General features: G+C 42.2%; 1 protein-coding gene across 4 annotated transcripts in view; it reads right to left on the reverse strand.

Moving 5' to 3' along the window:
- Positions 1–1,498: 1,498 nt before the first annotated feature.
- The window catches only part of LOC146634253 (NACHT, LRR and PYD domains-containing protein 3-like), a 675,133-nt gene continuing 656,486 nt past the window's right edge, over positions 1,499–20,145 (reverse strand). For all 4 annotated transcript variants that reach the window (XM_085375181.1, XM_085375206.1, XM_085375199.1 and 1 more), the window contains 3 exons: positions 8,535–8,708; positions 3,094–3,140; positions 1,499–2,945 (listed from right to left, as the gene is read on the reverse strand). In XM_085375181.1, the coding sequence (XP_085231307.1) occupies positions 2,404–2,945; positions 3,094–3,140; positions 8,535–8,708 (763 nt within the window). In that variant the 3' untranslated portion in view covers positions 1,499–2,403. The remainder of the gene's footprint in view (positions 2,946–3,093; positions 3,141–8,534; positions 8,709–20,145) is intronic.

The raw sequence follows: 20,145 nt of genomic DNA on the forward strand, positions 1-20,145 counted from the left end.
TGTAATGTAAACAACTACCTGAAACCATCAGACACAGCAGATAAATTAATTATAGGCTATTACTTTGTGTCATTTATTGCATTGGTGGAGGGAGTGGTGCATGCTGGGTAATGGCACAGCTAGTGACTGGGTGACTTCATTCACCCGCTTCGGATGTCATCAGTCCATACAATGGGCGTTATTAAGATAAGATAAAACTTTATTAATCCCTCGGGTGGGTTCCTCTGGGAAATTCGGTAAGAGACTGGAGCCTTAATCCAGCGCCTTAGACCGCTCGGCCACGCTACCACTGCTCGGCCACACTAGCACAAATCAGTCCCACAGATATGGACCATCTCCTGCTAGATTGTTCAGAAGGTTGTTCTCATCCACCCAGATGGAGGATCACTAACAGGAGCGTGGAAGACTCCAGAATCCACTCTGGCTGGGATCTGGTGGATGCAGCAGTGTTTAAAACCAACTCAAGGCATAAATAAAGAACAAAACACACAAAAAGTAAAAATGCCGGGTCAACATGAGCCAGGATCGTGACAAAATTCATATCTGTACATTCTTCATGGACACAGCGTAATGTTGCTAAGTGTAGAAAGAAGGTTAAACTTGTTGGTGAAGCTAACAGCTGCACAGCAGTCTAACTTTACAACAGTGACATGATGAGAAGCTGTAAAGTGCAGGTGTGCTCGCTCACTGTGGAGCCTCACAGGTGTTTCATCCAGGCTGACTCCAGAGCAGCAGTGATGGGATGTTCCACACTGTGCTGAGCTCCTGAAGCACTCGTGCACCTGAAGCACGTCTGACCCTGAACACTCTGGCACCCCGGGCCCAGATTCAGGTGTGAACCTGTTACATGGAGGTGAACTCCAGCACCTCCATGTAACAGGTTACATGTAACGCGTTACTGCCCATCTCTGGTCATGAGGGTTTCACAGCAGCTCTGGATGCTGACCAGGACTCCAACCTCATGTTTCACCTCTCTGAGCTTCTGATGTCTGTGAACACTCGTGTTTCTTCTCTGGGCTCATCTGGACAAAAACACCATGCTGCTGTGGTGCACCCCACCCTCACTCTACACCTGAGCCACAGACCACACCCTCCACCTCAATATACACCACAGTTTTCTCTGCTGTGGAAATGAGATCAGGAGGAAATCATGATTATTATTATTTAATAAACGCTCACATTAATGTGGGCTTATTTGTTTCATGTTAGAAACATTAGTTGAGTGTTTTTAGTATAAAATGGTGACAGTCCCTCTTTTTGCTCCTCCCCTCACCTGTGGATGGGCGGTGCTGTTACCGTGGTGACAGCTTGGATGTGTTTCAGTCCTGCCTGGTTATCACTGCAGGAATCTTTCACATTTATTACAGGTAATAACTCTGATTTTTCTGTGTATTATGAACCAAATGTATCCTGATACACACAGAGATGGATGAGCAGAGGTCACATGATGAAAGAACAAACATGGAGTCTTTGATTTATTTAGATATTTATTGATGAATGCAAACAAACCTGACACTGAACCATCGTCCAGCAGAACAAACCTGATCACATGACCTGCTGACCCAAACAGTGCAAAGCTCCATGGCAACAACAACAAACAGCCTCACATATGTTAACAGAGGCTGTTAGAAGCACAGAGTCTTTACAGTCTTTCTCCTGTTTGGACACAGATCTCTGCACATCTTCATCACAGTTACTCACAGACGTGCAGAGTGTGTGGATATCAAAGCTAAGTTTCCACCATGTTTGTAGTCTGTACTGGGACTCATGGAGCATCTCTATGAGCACTCAGTGCGTCCCAGTTTAACCAGCAGCCTTCACACCACACATCACACAGACATGGAAACTTCAAACCTCAGACTGAAGACACCATCAGAAATAAACAGATTGTGATGAAGATGAAGAACTGGACCAGTTTGCTGTGGTTTCTTCTGTTCCTGTCAGAAATAAGAGTCTGGCAGCACTTTGCTCTCCTTCCACATGTTTAAGGAGGAAGAGAAGAAGAGCGAGTGAGTCGTCTTCCTCTGTGGGCCCAACATCAGGCAGCAGCCACGGATTTTTAAAAACCCAGCACACTGCTTCAGAAACACTGAGTCAGGTGACCAGAGTCATGTGATCAGTGAAGTCTTCACTCAGGACGTCACTGCTTCAGGACCTGATTCAGAGGTTTATGAGGACGTGGATCATTGGTGCTGATGTTGTGTGAGAGCTGGTGAAAGGACTGAAAGGACTGAAGAGGAAGAAGTTTACAAGGAATCATTTAGAAGAGTTTCAAACATCAACTGATTGAATCCATGAATCTGAAAACGTGTTTGTGAGTGAAAGAGACAGACATGTACAGACTGAACTATCTGTTCAACAGTCAGAGTGTTTCTGTAACAGGAGACACTCTTTACACTCCACTCAGCACAGGGACACTGAGGCACCAGGAGACCAGAACATAAACCCAGGATAAAGAGTTTGAGTGAATGTGGTGTTGAAGGTGTGGAGGTGGATCAGAGTGTCAGAGGAGACTCTGTAGAAGGACAGAGTGCCAGCAGGACAGTCCACATACACTGCTGCTCTGTTAGAGACAGAGGAGGAGGAGGAGGAGGAGGAGGAGGAGATGGATGTTAGTCTGTTATTGTGCCTGACAGACTGAGGACCATCATGAGAGCAGATCAGACTCCAGGACTGATCATTGTATCCAAACACACAGTCACTGTCTCCTTTCCTTCTGATGCTTCTGTAACTCACTGATATAGAAACTCTTCCTCTCCACTCGACCTCCCAGTAACAGCGACCAGTCAGACCATTTCTACACAGCAGCTGAGGCCAAACATCAAATCTGTCTGGATGATCAGGATATGACTGAACCTCCTCCACATGTGTCACCTTCCTGTTGTTGTCAGACAGTTGGAGCTTTGTGTTCACTGTGTTTGTGTCGATTGTGAGTTGACAGGAATCTGATGGAGAGAACAAACACAATCCAGCTGCAGTTATTGATCCATCATCTGTTCATTGATTGACACTTTGATGATGACTCCTGACATGATGAAGATGGTTGAATGTGTGCTGCTTTGTTTTCATGAATCCCATTAAAAACACACTTACACTTCCTCAGACCTGGTCTCAACCATCGGACTCCAGCAGGCTCCACCCTGAAAGGAGGAGGGGGGTCAGAGCAGCACAGTCAGCATGCACACATGGACATTACATGGCTCTCACACACACACTGTTACACACTGAGCTCAAAGCTCGGCTCCACTGTTTTATTCAAAGAAATCTACATTTATTTATCAGCACATTTAAAAACAGCTTGAGCCAAAGTGCTGCACAGAGTAGAGAGAAAATAGGAAACATACACAGTAATGACTATAAAGACTGGTCAGGATTGAAAGCTACAGAGTACAAATGTGTTTCCAACCGGCTTTTAAAAATGTCCAGTGTTGGTGACGACCTGATGTGAAGGGCGACTGTTCCAGAGTTTGGCTGCAGCCATCGATAAAGCTCACCTCTGTTTTTACGTCTAGTTCTGGTCAGAAGCTGCTTATCTGCAGACCTGAGGGCTCCACTTGGATTCTTTTGTTAAAGAGAGATAAGATGGAGCCAATCCATTCACAGATTTAAAGACAACCAGATCTGGAAGTGGATTCTACCACGTACTGGTAACCAGTGGAAAAAGCTGGTGATGGGTCGTCTAGCACAGACCCACCGCTGGAACCAGACAATTGATGAGGGAGAGAACTGTGACAGCGCCGTTCCTTCACTTGACCTCAGTCGCTCTCGTCTGCTCCCTCGTAACACTGCTCTTTATTGAGCTTACATGAATATGCACAAGTTCATTATGACGTCTTACACAGGTATGAACAAAGAGTACCAGTCTGTGCATAGTGTAGGTGTGTGTGTGTGTGTGTGTGTGTGTGTGTGTGTGTGTTCCAGATGTGACCCTGTGACCCCAAAGCTGGTGCTAAGAGTCCAGCGGTCCCCCTAACAAAGGCCTCTTATACTTAAGCAGATACAGAGTAGGTGTCCTCCTACACCATAAATCAGCAAGAGAGGGTACGACCTCTCTCATGACCCCAAGTGGTGTGTGCATGCCAGAGCACTCTGGAAGGCACACACAGTCTTTACAGACTGCTAAGGATCAAACCTCTATCATTATGCAATCGATTATAAAACTCTAAGCATATATCAGTAAATATTTCTAAGCATAAATGACAATCAACACTATAAACCTTACAGCTGGTTTTAATAACAGAATTTATTTGTTTCTCAAATGAGAAAGAGCTATCGAGAAACACTCCTAAATCTTTAGTTCTGAACTTTTCCAGTGGGCCAAGGTCAACATTATCTGCTAATGCTAAATAGACTGTCATTATTAATTAATGCTAATTTGACGTGAATTAGCATTATCCACTAATGTTAACATTTACTTTTTAACAATGTGAGGAGTTAATGCTAAGTATGCTGCCATTAGTGGCTAATTCTAATTAGTGGTGAATAATTATTACCAGCTAATGCTAATATCGTTTTCCCTTCCCTTTTAACAATGTTTACAGCTAGTTCTAGGTTGGCTGATGTTAGCTGCTAATGCTAATTTGATGTGAGTTAGCGTTATATTAGTGAGGAATTAATGCTAAGTAGACTGCCATTAGTGGCTAATGCTAATTTTAGATGAATAGGAATTGGCAGCTAATCCTAATACCATATTTTCTTGCTTTATAACAATGTGACCAGCTAATGCTAAGTAGGTTGCCGTAATGAGCTAATACTAATTTGAGGTGTATTAGCATTATCCGCTTATGCTAACAATGTTTTTTCTTACTCTTTAACAATACGAGTAACTAATGTGAACACTTTTTTTATTCAAATTTGAGTTTTCCCCTGCGATTTGAAGAGTTAATGCTAAATAGGATGCCATTAGTGGCTAGTTCTAATTTAAGATGAAAAAGCATTAGAAGCTAATGCTAATACCGTATTTTCTTGCTTTAAATCAATATCAGTAGTTAATGCTAGGTACGTAGCCATAATTAGCTAATGCTAATTTAGGTGAATAAGCATTATCCACTAATGCTAACAATGTTTTTGCCAACTCTTTTCCCTTGAATTAAAACAATATGAGCAGTTTATGCTAAGAAGGCGGCCATTATTAGGTAATGCTAATTTGATGTTTGTTAGCATTATCCGCTACTGCTAGCAATGTTTTGTCTTACTTCTTATTACTTTTTAACAATATCAGCAGCTAATGCTAACACTACTTTTATTTCAGTTAAGCCAATTTAGCATTACTTAACTTAATTTAGCATTAAGAAGTTTATGCTAAATAGGCTACTATTAGTGGCTAATGCTAATTTTAGATAAATATGCAACTAATGCTAATACCATATTGTCTTGATTTCTAACAATGTGAGCAGCTAATGCTAAGTAGTTTGCCGTTATTAGGTAATACTAATTAATCCGCTAATGCTAACAATGTTTTTCTTACATTTTAACAATATGAGTAGCTAATGCTTATACTATTTTTCCTTCCATTTTAACAATGTGATGTGTGTTACCGTTAATAACTATTGCTAATTTGATGTGAATTAGCATTACCAGATAATGCTAACTATTTTCCTTTGCATTATAACGATGTAAGGATTTAATGCCAAGTAGACTGCCATTACTAGCTAATGCTAATTTGACGCGAATTTTACTAACTCTAATGTAATACTAACTCTTTTCCCTTGCATTATAACAATGTGAGCAGCTAATGCTAAGAATGCTGCTGTTATTAGCTAATGCTAGTTTGATGCGAGTTAGCATTACCCGATAACGCTAAAACTTTTCCCTTCCCTTTTAATAATGTGAGCAGCTAGTGCTAGGTAAGCTAATACTAGCAGCTAATGCTAATTTGATGTGAATCAGCATTGTATTAGTGAGGAGTTAATGTTATTTAGACTGCCACTAGTGGCTAATGCTAATTTTAGCTGAATAGGAAATTAGCTGAATAGGAAATTCAGCTAAAATTAGCAGCTAATGCTAATACCATATTTTATTGCCTGATAACCAGCTAATGCAAAGCAGATTGCCGTTATTACCTAATACTAATTTGAGGTGAATTAGCATTATCCGCTTATGCTAACAATATTTTTTCTTACTTTTTAACAATACGCCATTAGTGGCTAATTCTAATTTGAGATGAAAAACCATTAACAGCTAATGTCCATACTGTTTGCTTTGTAAGAATGACAGAAGGTGATGTGAATTAGCATTATCCGATAATGGTAACTCTTTTCCCCTGCATTATAATGATGTCAGGAGTCAATGCTAAGTAGGCTGCCATTAGCAGCTAAAGGTAATTTAAGGTGAATAAGCACTAGTAGCTAATGCCAATACCATTTTCTCTTGTGTTATAATGATGTGACCTTAATGCTAAATAGGCTGCCATGAGTAACTCTTTTCCCTTGCATTGTAATGATATAAAGGGTCTATGCTAAGTAGGCTCCTATTAGAAGCTAAAGCTAATTTGAGGTGAATAAACATTAGTAGCTAACGCTATTACCCTTTTTTCTTGTGTTCTAATAATGTGAGACGTTAATATTGTTCCCAAACAACAGAATGAGAATGAAATATTGATTCTAACAGGGCCCATAAACAGCATTAGCTTAGCAGCATTAGCTTATCAGAGTTTCTATGATGGTCACACAAATCCTTAGCAGAGCAAAGTGGCCTACTTAGCAATAGCTGCTCAAGTTGTAGAAAGCAAGGGAAAACAGTATTAGCATTAGCTGCTAAATGTGCACTTGAGAACAAATTTATTGTAAATTCAGCTGTGAATGTAGAGTTTAAGCTTCCATTTCCAAATGTTAGTTGCTCCTGTCTGCGTCTTTGTCACACACACAGACTGAAATGATTCACAGCCTTGTTTCATACTTCTGTCACTATCACTGTGGACATACAGCATGGGAAACATACACATGGCTTACACTTTATTAGGTACACAGTGGCATCTATCTCAGGTACACCTGTGACCTAAATGATCCTGCAAACAGACTCCTTGGAGACCCCCTACATAAATATCTATGTACTTAGTGTGTCTGTGCGTGAAAATATTCCTTATGTGTGATTGTTTGTGTCTCATCTGCAGGAAACAAACAGGAAGTGAAGGACAGGAAATGTTTCCAGCTCTTCCTCCTCTATCAGAGGACACTCTCCATACCTGAGAGTGTCCAGTCTCCAGCCTTGATCCTTCAGTCCAGCCGACAGCCAGTGTTGCCAACTTAGCGACTTTGTCGCTATATTTAGCAAGTTTTCAGACCCCTTAGCGACTTTTTTTCTAAAGAAAGTCGCTAAAAAAAGACGTGAAAGTGCGTATCACTTTTACTCTCAACAAGCAGCGGGTGCTGTAACGCAGTCAGTTCTTCTTTTACTCTTATGCTGTTTTGTGGATCACAAGGTTTAAAACTACTTATAAACACACACACACAAAGTAACTCCACCAGAGCGCCTTTTTCGGGTCACTTTTGCCGGTCCAAGCCCAGGTAAAGGAGCAGGGTTGGAATTGTGACATTAAAAAAAAAACAATAATTGCAAAAAGAAATTTAATTTGTAGTTCTAAATAAACTCTAAATGCATTTAGGATGTTTTTAACTCACTTTATGTCTCTTCCACGATGTTATTATTACTGGTGGTGGTCAGAGGGCCCGGTGGCGCCTGTGTCCGGCAGCCTCGCCTCTGTCAGTGCGCCCCAGGGAAGCTGTGGCTACAATGTAGCTTGCTATTGCCAGTGTGTGAATGTGTGTGTGAATGGGTGAATGACTGAATGTAGTGTAAAGTGCTTTGGGGTCCTATGGACTAGAAAAGCGCTATACAAATGCAGGCCATTTACCATTTACCATATTTCTCTCTCCAACAACGTAGGTTACAATTAGATTAGCATGATCAATTATGCAAATTAGGTGATGACGTCATTTAGCGACTTCTAGCGACTTTTAGGACAACCAATAGCGATTTTCCTTACTGAGGAGTTGGCAACACTGAGTGTTAACTGCTCTGATTAGCACAGTTCGCAGCTAATACTAACTTGATGTGAATTTTCATTATCTGCTAACGCTAACATCATTTCCCCTTCCTTTTTAACTATGTGAATAGCTAACACTTATGCCCTTTTGCCTTGCATTATAACTATGTAAGGAGTTAATGCTAAGGATTAACTCCTCACTATTAGCGACTAATGCTAATTTAAGGTGAAAATTCATTAGGACCTAATGCCAATACCGTTATGCCTAGCTTTAATACAATGTGAGCAGCAAATGTTAAGTAGGCAGCCGTTAGCGCCTACTGATAAATTAAGGTGAAAACCCATTAGCAGCCAATGCTAATACAGTAAGTAAGTCACCGTCACAGAAACTGCTAATTTAATGTGAATTAGTATTATCCGCTAATGCTGACACGGTTTTCCTTTGGTTTCAAACAATGTGAGCAACTAATCTTAAGTATTCTTAGCAGCTAATGCCAATACGGTTATGTGTTTCCAGCTCTTCCTCCTCTATCAGACATTCTCTCCATACCTGAGAGTTTCCAGTCTCCAGCCTGGATCCTTCAGTCCATCATCCAGCAGCTTCATTCCTGAATCACCTGGATGATTATAGCGCAGGTCCAGCTCTCTCAGGTGGGAGGGGTTGGAGCTCAGAGCTGAGGCCAGAGAAGTACAGCCTTCCTCTGTGATCAGACAGCCTGAGAGACTGCAGACACACAAAACATCTCAAGCTGTTTAACAGAGTAAGGTAACAGCCTCCAATATCAGAGTGAAAGCCCCAACCATCAGACAATCCACTGTGAGCAGCACTTGGTGATGGTGGGAAGAAGAACTCCCTTTGACACAAAGATCCTCCCAGTGAAAACAGGCTCCAGGAGGAGCATCTACCATGACTGGTTGCAGGGTGAGGGGAAAGAGAAGAGATGAGCTCAGAGAGACAAGAACAAAACACAAACTAGGGAGAGACAAGACAAAAGTTAAGGACATGCAGTAGTGACATCAGGAGTGAAAAGAGGGGAGTGGAGAAGAAAGCAGAGCATCATGGGAGGTCCACCAACAGCCTGAGCCTATAGCAGCATAACTAAGGGATGGTTCAGGGTCACCTGATCCAGCTCGAACTATAAGCTTTATCAAAAAGGAAAGTTTGAAGCTGATCTTCAAAGTAGAGAGGGTGTCTGTCTCCTGAACTCAAACTGGGAGCTGCTGCCACACCCAGTCCAACATAGCCAGGCTTTCTTTGCTGCTTTGACAAAACCTCAAATCCCAGTCAGAGACGATGAGCATCATCACAGTGATGATCATTTCTCTGTAACCCAGGCTTCCTGCTTCAGGATCTGTGCACGCTCACAGAACAAGGAGACCTTTAAACATCATTTCACTAAATGGATGGACTGAGCTCAGCCTACAGATGAACTGGTGCCAGAGATCATAAAGAACATCAAACAGTTCAACACTTTAATGGAAATATGAGATTGATGCTGCAGACAATCATGAACCTGCTGAATTCATGAACATCAAGAATGCAGCGAGTGGTAAAATAAAGATCTGACCTCAGTGTGCTCAGTGTTCCTGTCTATTCCTCACATATTCCTAACATGATAGCTGCACTTTAGAGCTCTAAAACTGGAACTGACACATGTTTAAACTCTACATGTCACTCAGTACATTCAGCTCTGACACTCGCCCACAGTCCAACAAAGGAAACATGGAGATCACACCAGTTTGTCACCAAAGTCTAATTTGGAAGAAGAACACATGAGCTGTAGAAAAAGAAGAGACTACGAAAGCCACGGCGTTACACCGTGCACCAGCTGTTGGTCTCTCAGGAGACTACTGGGCGTGGCTGGGTAACCATGGTTACCTGGGAGTTACAGTACATGATATTAATGAAGAGTGGGCGCTGCGTTCTATAGCAAACAATTTGTTATGAGGTAATCAGCTGATCTTAGTTTAAGCGGAAGCCCTTCACAATAATTGCAAAGCCTTTATTTTGTCCAACTACCATCAGTTCGTCTGTACTGATGGTAACTTAAAGTCACACTAATGCCGTTCAGTTTGTGTAGTGTATGTAGTAGAAGTATACTACAGTACTCTGATCACTGATAGGATAGTAGGGGTGGGTATTATTCGCTTGCTTGTTCTGCATAAGTCTACCGTTATTTACAGGCTGTCGGCCGCTGTTTTTTTTTTTTCCTTTTACTTACTTCTGAAAAGAAAATCTAATTTCTGCCGTTCAATACTGAACAAATTTAAACTTTTTAAAATTATGCAAAATGCAAAACGCTTAGCCGTGTCTCTAATAAAATCGCTGTAACGTCAGAGGTAACGTTCATATGTTGATTAATGGTTTTCTTTCGTTTTTGATGCACTGCAGAATATTTTTATAAAATCCCAGGCCAGGAAAATCACTTTCATTTTTTTCTGTGTTTTATCTTCAGCTACTTTATGTTAGCTATACTGACGTATGGAGCTAACTGGATATGTAACTTATCTATTCATCTTATTTGTCGTGAATCAGACACACCAGTGTTATCCCTGATATCTCCACTACATTTAATCGTCCTTCAGCCTGTGGCTGCAGTTAGCTGGTCTGCTAGTTAGCCGGTGTGCTAGTTAGCCGCTGCGCTATTTAGCTACTGTGCTAGTTAGCCGGTTCGCTAGTCAACTGGTGTGTTAGTTAGCTGGTGTACTAGTTAGACGGTTCGGTAGTCAGCTGGTCTGCTAGTCAGCTGGTGTGCTAGTTAGCCAATGTGCTAGTTAGCCGGTTCACTAGTCAGCTGGTCTGGTACTTAGCTGGCTTGCTAGATAGCCGGTGTACTAGTTAGCCGGTGTGCTAGTCAGCTGGTCTGCTACTTAGCTGGCTTGCTAGATAGCCGGTCTGCTAGTTAGCTGGGATCTAACTCACTAGAACATTTGATGCTAAACTGTCTAAACTGTGTGAGCAGCTTTTGTGGCTGCTCTGTGTTACTCTCTAGCCTCTATTTAACTCAGTCCTCTCAGTTTTTTCCTTCTTACAAAATAGAAAACCACCTTTTTCAGCTTCTCCACACCTGAGCTGTGGCTAAGCTACCAGCATGCAGCATGTTGAGTGTGTCTTACTCAATAGTTACACCGGTCACACAGCACAGACTAACAACACTCCACATGTTCACCACTAGGAGGCGCTAAAAGACCACATACAGGGAGATTATCACTAAATGTCTGCTGTGTCTGACGGTGACTTGAGTTTTTACTAACTGGCTACATGAGCAGGATTAGCTGCAGTTCCATCTTTGTAAAAGAGACTCCGCAGCAGATTAGAACCAAACAGAAACATTTCTACTTTTTCTGCAGCACCAGCTGAATGCATGGAGCCTAAACTCCTTTACAGCTGGGCCTCATTCACTGACATTAGTCAGATATGACTGAATCTATATCACACTTAAAGCTTTCTGTAAATGAAAGAATCAGTGAAAACGAGGCACTTCAGTCGATTTTAAACACAAACTCTGAACATAACCTGATCCAGACCAGGTTATGGGTTCAGCATCAGTAACCACGGTGATGTAGCCAGGTAGACATCGAGCTAGGACAGAGACAGATAAACATTTATGCTCACAATCACTCCAGTTAACCCAGCATGTATGTTTCTGGACTGTGGGAGGAAGCAGAGAACCTGAAGACAACCTACACAGGCCACACTATCACCTGTTAGGTTTTGTATTGTTGATTGTCATTTATGCTTAGAAATATCTACTTATATATGCTTAGAGTTTTGTAATTAGTTGTAGATTGGTAGAGGTTTGATCCTTGATAGTCTGCAAACTTTGTGTGCATTAGAGAGCACTCTGGGAGCACGAGAGAGGTCGTACCTTGTCTTATTGTTTTATGGTAGGATGAACGTAGCTTTATCTGTCTTAGTCTAAGTGCCTTTGGTTTGATGAACTGCTGGACTTTGAGACCAGCAGGTTTAGGGAAGTCGTTATGGGGTCACACTCTGACCCCCCCCACACACACACACACACAGTATTCTTTGTTCACATGTATACCTATGTAAGATGTTATATGTTAATGACCCTATGCATATTCATGTAACCACAATAAAAGGAGTGCTGTGGGGAGCCTGGCTGAGAGTCTTTTTGTTTTCTGCCTGTCCCGTTTGGCTCTTTTGCATCAGAATTATTGTCTAAAGGCAAAGAAAGATGCCCAACGGATTTACTTTACCAAACTGACCATCCCAGCCTTGCCGTAATGGTCCATTTGATTCACCTTTTATTGTTTATTTTATTTTCACTTGCTGAATACGGGACAGACTTGACTGGAGAAAGAAGGGGAGAAAGAAAGAGAAAGAGCTGAGGAGAGGGACGGGGAGAAGGGCAAAAACCAAAAACCAACAGAATGAGCAGAAAAAGAAAAAGCATATATCAATCACCTGGATCACCTGCTGAGAAAGAACAAAGAAAACAAGCAGAAGAGAACAAGAGTAATAGAATAAACAACATCACAATGATATATGGGAATATGACAGTAAATACTAAATATTAAACATTATTGTGCAGCACATAAGATCAACAGAACACAGTGTGCTTTGAGGTAGGAGCCAAAAAGGGTGTAGTTTGTGGGTGTGGTCACCCGTGTGCACACCTGTGAGCATGGACGCGCTTGTTTTTTTAAAAGGTTCCTTCATGTAATGATCTGCTAGAGGGTGTGGGGGGGCCACAGCCCCGTCCTCCAGGGCATGAAGCAGGTATGGAGGAGATCCCAGAGTAACAGCCAAACAGGAGGATCTATTGGCGAGCACTGCTTAGCCTTGCACACCTTCTTATTTTAAACTTGATCTGGACTTCATTGCAAACTGTTTGTGCGGGATATGAATGACAGGATTTTGTTTTTCTACAAGAGTTAGTAAAAACATCTCCAGTGTGATCGAATCTTCTTGCCAAACATCCGCAGCTTGGCAGTGTATACAGCGCCATAATGACCAGACCTGATTCTTTTGAAAACATCTTTCCACAGGTCTCCACTTCATCAGACATCACCTAGACTCAGAGCTGGATGAGGCCAGCACAAACAGCAGCCTAACCGACGAAGATGATGGATCCATGGGGTCAGCAAAGCCAGAAGCAGGGCTGGAGAGGTACCTTTCATGTCACTGGAGGTGTGGATCTATTGCATGGCGTTCCTCACATCAAGAAGCTGTCGATCAAAATCAGCACAGCTCTTCATCTGGAGCTTGTGAAGGACGTCTCAGTCATGCAGGACTCCTGTTCACTGCTGAACAGTTACAGCTTCACAGAAAGAACCTTGAGAGCAAACTGCTGCTGAAGCTGAACCATCTCCTCAGTGAGTGAAGAAAGGGCACATTTAAATATGCAGGAATAGATGCACACCCATACAACTTATGGTAACCTGAGCTGCCTTGTATGAACACATGTTGAAGATGCCTCGTTCTGCTTTCTCTGAGGCTGCTGTGCCATTTGGAGCAAAGATGAATATAAAGTTCACAGCACATCTTGTCACTGGAAATTGTTTGCACTGTTTATATGTTTATATTATTTACTGCAGGTTTTGGTGAAAAAAGCTTCATGTTGTGAAAAACTGAAACCTGGACATTAGAATTGTTGCGCCTTATTTTGTTGATGTTTTTACAAATATTCCTGTTGAAAATACTAAAGTTTGTATATTTATTTATTTTTGTTTGTCTGATAGCTTTTATTTATAAAATAAATCGGACATTTCAAACAGTTACTCACTACTTGAGTAGTCTTTTCACCAAGTACTTTTTTACTCTTACTCGAGTAACTTTTTTGACGACTACTTTTCACTTTTACTTGAGTAATAAGATTTTAAAGTAATGCTACTTTTACTTGAGTACAATTTTTGGCTCCTCGACCCACCTCTGGTTAAGTGTCCTGTGGCACTCAGTGATGATGGTGCTGTGGCCCCACCACCTCCACCTCTTTGTAAAGGAACTAACTGTAATCTGAAGCTTCTAATGGAACTAAGACTTCCTCCACTAGGTGGCAGTGTCTGATGAGAAAGTGTTAGTGGAGCTGGCCTGGAGTCAGAAACAGGAAGATGCAGGATTTGGGCTGAAATGGGGAAAAGTGGTTCGCACTAGTGCCTGAAAGCAAGAAGGTTGTAGGTTGAAGCTTGTTGGCCTTTCTGTGGAGGCTGGATGTTCTCCCACAGTCCAGTGAAATGCTGCTTAGGTTCATTGGTGCTTCTACATTGGCTGTAGGTGTGGATGTGAGAGAGTGCTTCTCTGTCTGTTGGCCCTGTGATGGACTCACCTGTGCAGGTGGACCACGCCTCTTGCCCTATGACAGCTGGGGCACAGGCTGCAGCCCTGTGAGCCTAAGCTGAATAAACAGTTAGCAAGAATGATCCATAGGTGGCCTGAAATCCCCCAGTTAGCAGTTTGGTAGATAGCTATGACATGCTAATCCCATCCAGCAGCTGGATTCTACCTGTAAGCTGATCCCTGCTGAGCCAAAGCACTTTTTCATATACAAATTACAACCTTAAATAGAAACCTGTCGGTCAGCATCTTATTAGCCTGCTGTTTATTGTTAGCACAACTAAAATGTGGTGACTGACCCCAGAATTTGAAGTCGACATTCTGGACTCTTCAGAAAACCCCACAGTGGCTTCACTCCTGAATCCTGCAGGTCGTTTCCACTCAGGTGCAGCTCCGTCAGATGGGAGGGGTTGGAGCTCAGTGCTGAGACAAAAGCGCTGATCTCTGACAGACTGCAGTTGGCCAGTCTGAATAAAGAATGAAAGATGTAAGTTTACTAGACGAAGTGAGCTTGTAATCATTCAGTGTTTCATCATCTGCTCAGAGCTGAAGGAGGTTCAGAATGTAGACCTTCTCATTAATCGGTAACACGATAGTGTTTCAGGGCCACTGAACAGAAACAACAACATCTAGGGGATTGGTCAGGGGTGGAAAACTCTGAGGAAAGTTGTAAAGAAACTATCTTAACTCTTGTGATCAAGTCATACAAAATGTTATCTCCAACACCTTTTTCAGATTGTGACGTAAAGGACCCATGGCACAGCTTTGCATGCACTTGAATGTTTATCAGGTGGTTTAAGGGACCCCAGCTAGGCAGCTTTCGACTGTTTTAAAGTCTCTTTGTGCTGGTTTCATCTTTGGTAAATGGACTTGTTTTTATATAGAGCTTTTTATACTCCAGCTGAGCGCTCAAAGCATATTTATACAACTTGCCTCATTCACTGACTCATCAAAGCACTTTTTTCTATGCTTTTCCTACAGAAGTGCTTTTTATCTAACATTCACACACATTCATACTCCGATGGATGCATCTTGCCCAACATTAGGTATGCAAACTGGAGCAGACGGGCATCGAACCACCACCCCTCTGATTAGTAGCTGCTCTACCTCCTGACACCTGAGCCTAGGAGCTTTGCTTTCTATTGTCAGGTTTGTGTTCACACCGAAATAGTAAGAGAAAGATCGTGTGTGTCCTCATTAGTGTAGGATTTATGTTGGTGTGTGGGACTGTAGCCTCAGGCTTAAATTGTTAAATGTAATTATGAGAAAGTGCCGCTGTTACTCTATACTGACCTCAGGATGTTCAATCTACAGTCTGGACTCTCTAGGAAAAGACTGAGCTGCTTCATATGCAAAGCCCCCAGGTTGTTTTCACCCAGGTCCAGATGTGTCAGGTGGGAGGGGTTGGTCTTCAGAGCCGCAACCAGATCACCACAGATGGTTTCTGACAAACTGCATCCACACAATCTGAATAAAGAACAAAACATGAAGATAAATTCCTAATTCGTTCACATCTGTACTCATCAGGGAGATTCTCTCAAACATGATCAGACACACTCATCATTCTGTTGTTGTAAAACAAGGTCAAAGTCGAGATAAACTTTATTATTCCCGGGGGGCAGTTTGCCTCGCAGCCAGCAGCAAGTCACCTTCACACCACACAAACAGCCAACAACACAGAATCACGTAAAAGAATTGAAAACGTTAGTAGAACTTAAATCTATTTGTTCATCGTCACATCAGTCTGCTGCTGACATCAAGTCAAATCAAAGCTTAGATACAAACAGCAGGCAGCTCAGACACGAAACATACTCCAAACAGCTGAACACATGATCTAATATTAGAGTAATCACAATGTGTTTGTCTTCTAGAACAAAAAGCTTTGACTCAGTCTGAATAAAGAAAATATAGTCTCACTAAAAATCTAATCAAATGTTTTTCCTTTAATCTCTGTTTTAAAGAAATTCAGAGATTTGTGACTTCATCACAGTCCTGCTTCATCTCACTGCTACCTTTAACTCGGTAGATCTGGACATCTTAAGACTTCATGATCCAGTTAGTTTAACAGATAAGGTTGTAGACTGGTTTCCATTATACCCAAAGGGGAGACATTTCTAAGTTTCAACAAGTAGTTTTAGATGTAATGAAAAACACAATGAGGGTTCCTTAAGGTCTTTTGGTCAGTTACTGGTTAACTTCTATTTGTTTCTGCTTATTGCTAGTTGTTAAAAGTAATGCGATCATAAAGAATCAACATAATCTGCCACTTAAATGAAGAGGATACACAGTGATACTTGTGACTTTCCTCTAACAATCCAACTCCTTCTTAGGAAATAAGGTGCACTGATAACATTAGCTGATGGAGCTCAGGAAACAAAAACGTGTTGTCTGTCCAAAAGGTTAGAGACAGAAACTTTGTTCATATCATCCCTGTCTCTGAAACAAGTCTTTAATAATCATATTGAAATGGTTACCAGAACTGCTTTCTGCCATGGAAAATATATCAATGCGTTTACACTGAGCAGGTAAGAGTACTGTAAAGCTCTACTTGCATGAATAACATTTTTGTTGTTGGTTTTGTTCAATTATGTTCAGCTTCTGCTTCAGAGATATTCTCTGAAATGTTGGACAAACCTTTCAGAGTTTTCTTGATAAAGCAGATATCCTGGGGAGCTCTGTATCAGAGGGAGCTGGAGGAACAAACAGATCCTGGATCAGTTTAAACTGTTAAAGGCTGCTCCTCAGGAGCTCGACCGCTCTACACTCTCAACACTGAACATCCAGAGGTGGTCATTTAAGTGCTGAGGGCCAAACTGCTCCAGTAACAGACTCTCAGTGTTGGACTGAAACTGCAGGACAAATGCAGACTTACTGTGCTGCTGCTGTTTGTACATCAGAATTAATTAACATCATCGTTAATGTTGTTTCAGGACCATCATGAAACTGACCAATCACCTAGCTCTGATGTCATGGTTTGGCCAAAGGAAGCAGTAGGAGAAGTTGGCCTTCAGCTCTTTGTGGCAGAAACACTTTAGAGCAGAAACGCTCACAGAAGTTATTTGAGTTTTTTCCATATCTTTCATTTCCAGTTTGTTCGGGTTCAGACAGAATTATTCACTTAGATTTAGGTTAGTTGTAGTCATGACGACACATTTCTTACATGTCAGTACTACTGAGGGTGGCTTGTCCATCTGTGCACACACAGTACTACCAAACTCCACTCTAAACACTTTGTAGGAATCATCAGTACTGTTTCTCAGGTTAGCTTCAGGTTAGCCATGTAGCATTTCTCCAGTCTTTTTTTGTCGACTCTACACATTAAAGGAGGAACAGCTGTTAACCTTATCTTTACCTGCGTCACTCTCATCGCATTATTCTCATCCTGTGTGACTGGATTAATCTGATTTGGACTAACAACACAGACTTTACCATGAAGATCCTCAGTGTGGATCAGTATAATATCAGCCTGAGTCCTGCAGTTTAGTGTCAGCACAACTTTCACATCATGCCAAAAGATGGCGCCGGTGTGTATGGCACGCCATCCTCGTCTGCGCCTTGGCTTAGTACTCCTTACTGTTTTGCATTTGGTTTTATGCTCACTAGGTGGCTGTGCACTAATAACTTACGACAGACATATGCTTTTGAATCTCCGATTCTCTTACTCCCATCGCCCGGATCCATGTTGGACCCTGGGTGATGCCACCCCTCTATGGCCAGACTCCCTCACCAGTATGTACTGCCTACCTCACTCCAACCTGCACAGGAAACGTTACAGGAAACGGGGTAAAAGGAGTGGTTTTCGCGTCTGTTTTAAGGCCTACCTCAAAGCCAAGGTTACGGATTATCCATATGCAAGCCGGGATATTCTACGCTTTATCCCCTCCTGCAGAGGCCGCCCTGATGCTAAACTGCTGAGCCAAACCTACCCAGCCCTTCCAGTGGCTTGCCTCCCTGTTCGGTCCTGGATAACATCCTCCGGTCGTGGCATCCATCACAACAACCTCAGCGTCACACGGATGGCTTTATTTAATGTCAGGTGGCTGGCGAACAAGGCTTTTCTTTTAAATGACTTTTTCCTCGCCGCGGGACTGGACGTTTTACTCCTGACGGAGACGTGGACTTGTCCCGGTGAGTTCATCCCCTTCTCTGAGCTTCTCCCTGCAGACTGTGTCTTTTGTAGCTCGCCGAGGCTCACTGGCAGAGGTGGTGGCTTAGCTTCGGTTTTTAAAAACAAAGTTTGGCTGCTACCCTCCCTACCTACCCTAGCTTTGAAGCACAGCTACTGGAGACGACTGACTCTTTGACTACTCGGTGTGTTGTGGTCTATCGTCCGCCTAAATACAACAAGACTTTCATCTCTGAACTCGCTGACATTTTAGGATCTGTTCTTTTTAAATATGGCTGTGTTCTTATTACTGGTGATTTTAATATACATGTCTGCTGTAAGAATGACCCATTATCTAAAGATTTTCTTGCATTAACTGAATCTTTTAACCTCATTCAGTGGGTTAATGAACCAACCCAAGGCCAGGGTATGATGCTAAAGGCCATACCCTTGACCTGGTCTTCTCATATGGCTTGGACATTTGCATCAAGGATATAAACAATGCTGGGTTCTCTGACCACTCCCCGGTCATCTTTCAATTCAATTCAATTTTATTTATATAGCGCCAAATCACAACAAAAGTCGCCTCAAGGCGCTTCATAGATACAGAGAAAAACCCAACAATCATATGACCCCCTATGAGCAAGCACTTTGGCGACAGTGGGAAGGAAAAACTCCCTTTTAACAGGAAGAAACCTCCGGCAGAACCAGGCTCAGGGAGGGGCGGCCATCTGCTGCGACCGGTTGGGGTGAGAGAAGGAAGACAGGATAAAGACATGCTGTGGAAGAGAGACAGAGGTTAATAACAGATATGATTCAATGCAGAGAGGTCTATTAATACATAGTGAGTGAGAAAGGTGACTGGAAAGGAAAAACTCAATGCATCATGGGAATCCCCCGGCAGCCTACATCTATTGCAGCATAACAAAGGGAGGATTCAGGGTCACCTGGTCCAGCCCTAACTATATGCTTTAGCAAAAAGGAAAGTTTGAAGCCTAATCTTAAAAGTAGAGATAGTGTCTGTCTCCTGAATCCAAACTGGAAGCTGGTTCCACAGAAGAGGGGCCTGAAAACTGAAGGCTCTGCCTCCCATTCTACTTTTAAATACTCTAGGAACAACAAGTAGGCCTGCAGAGCGAGAGCGAAGTGCTCTAATAGGGTGATATGGTACTACAAGGTCATTAAGATAAGATGGGGCCTGATTATTTAAGACCTTGTATGTGAGGAGCAGGATTTTGAATTCTGGATTTAACAGGAAGCCAATGAAGGGAAGCCAAAACAGGAGAAATATGCTCTCTCTTTCTAGTCCATGTCAGGACTCTTGCTGCAGCATTTTGGATCAGCTGAAGGCTTTTCAGTGAGTTTTTTGGACATCCTGATAATAATGAATTACAGTAGTCCAGCCTGGAAGTAATAAATGCATGAACTAGTTTTTCAGCGTCACTCTGAGACAGGATATTTCTAATTTTAGAGATGTTGCGCAAATGGAAGAAAGCAGTCTTACATATTTGTTTAATATGTGCGTTGAAGGACATGTCCTGGTCAAAAATGACTCCAAGGTTCCTCACAGCGTTACTGGAGGCCAAGGTAATGCCATCCAGAGTAAGAATCTGATTAGATACCATATTTCTAAGATTTTCAGGGCCGAGTACAATAACCTCAGTTTTATCTGAATTAAGAAGCAGAAAGTTAGCGGCCATCCAGGTCTTTATGTCTTTAAGACATTCCTGCAGTTTAACTAATTGGTGTGTGTTATCT

Source organism: Diplotaxodon limnothrissa, linkage group LG3 (genome assembly GCF_057381915.1).
Source record: "Diplotaxodon limnothrissa isolate DT_005_m linkage group LG3, D_limnothrissa_male_GT1.1, whole genome shotgun sequence".
Classification (NCBI taxonomy): domain Eukaryota; kingdom Metazoa; phylum Chordata; class Actinopteri; order Cichliformes; family Cichlidae; genus Diplotaxodon; species Diplotaxodon limnothrissa.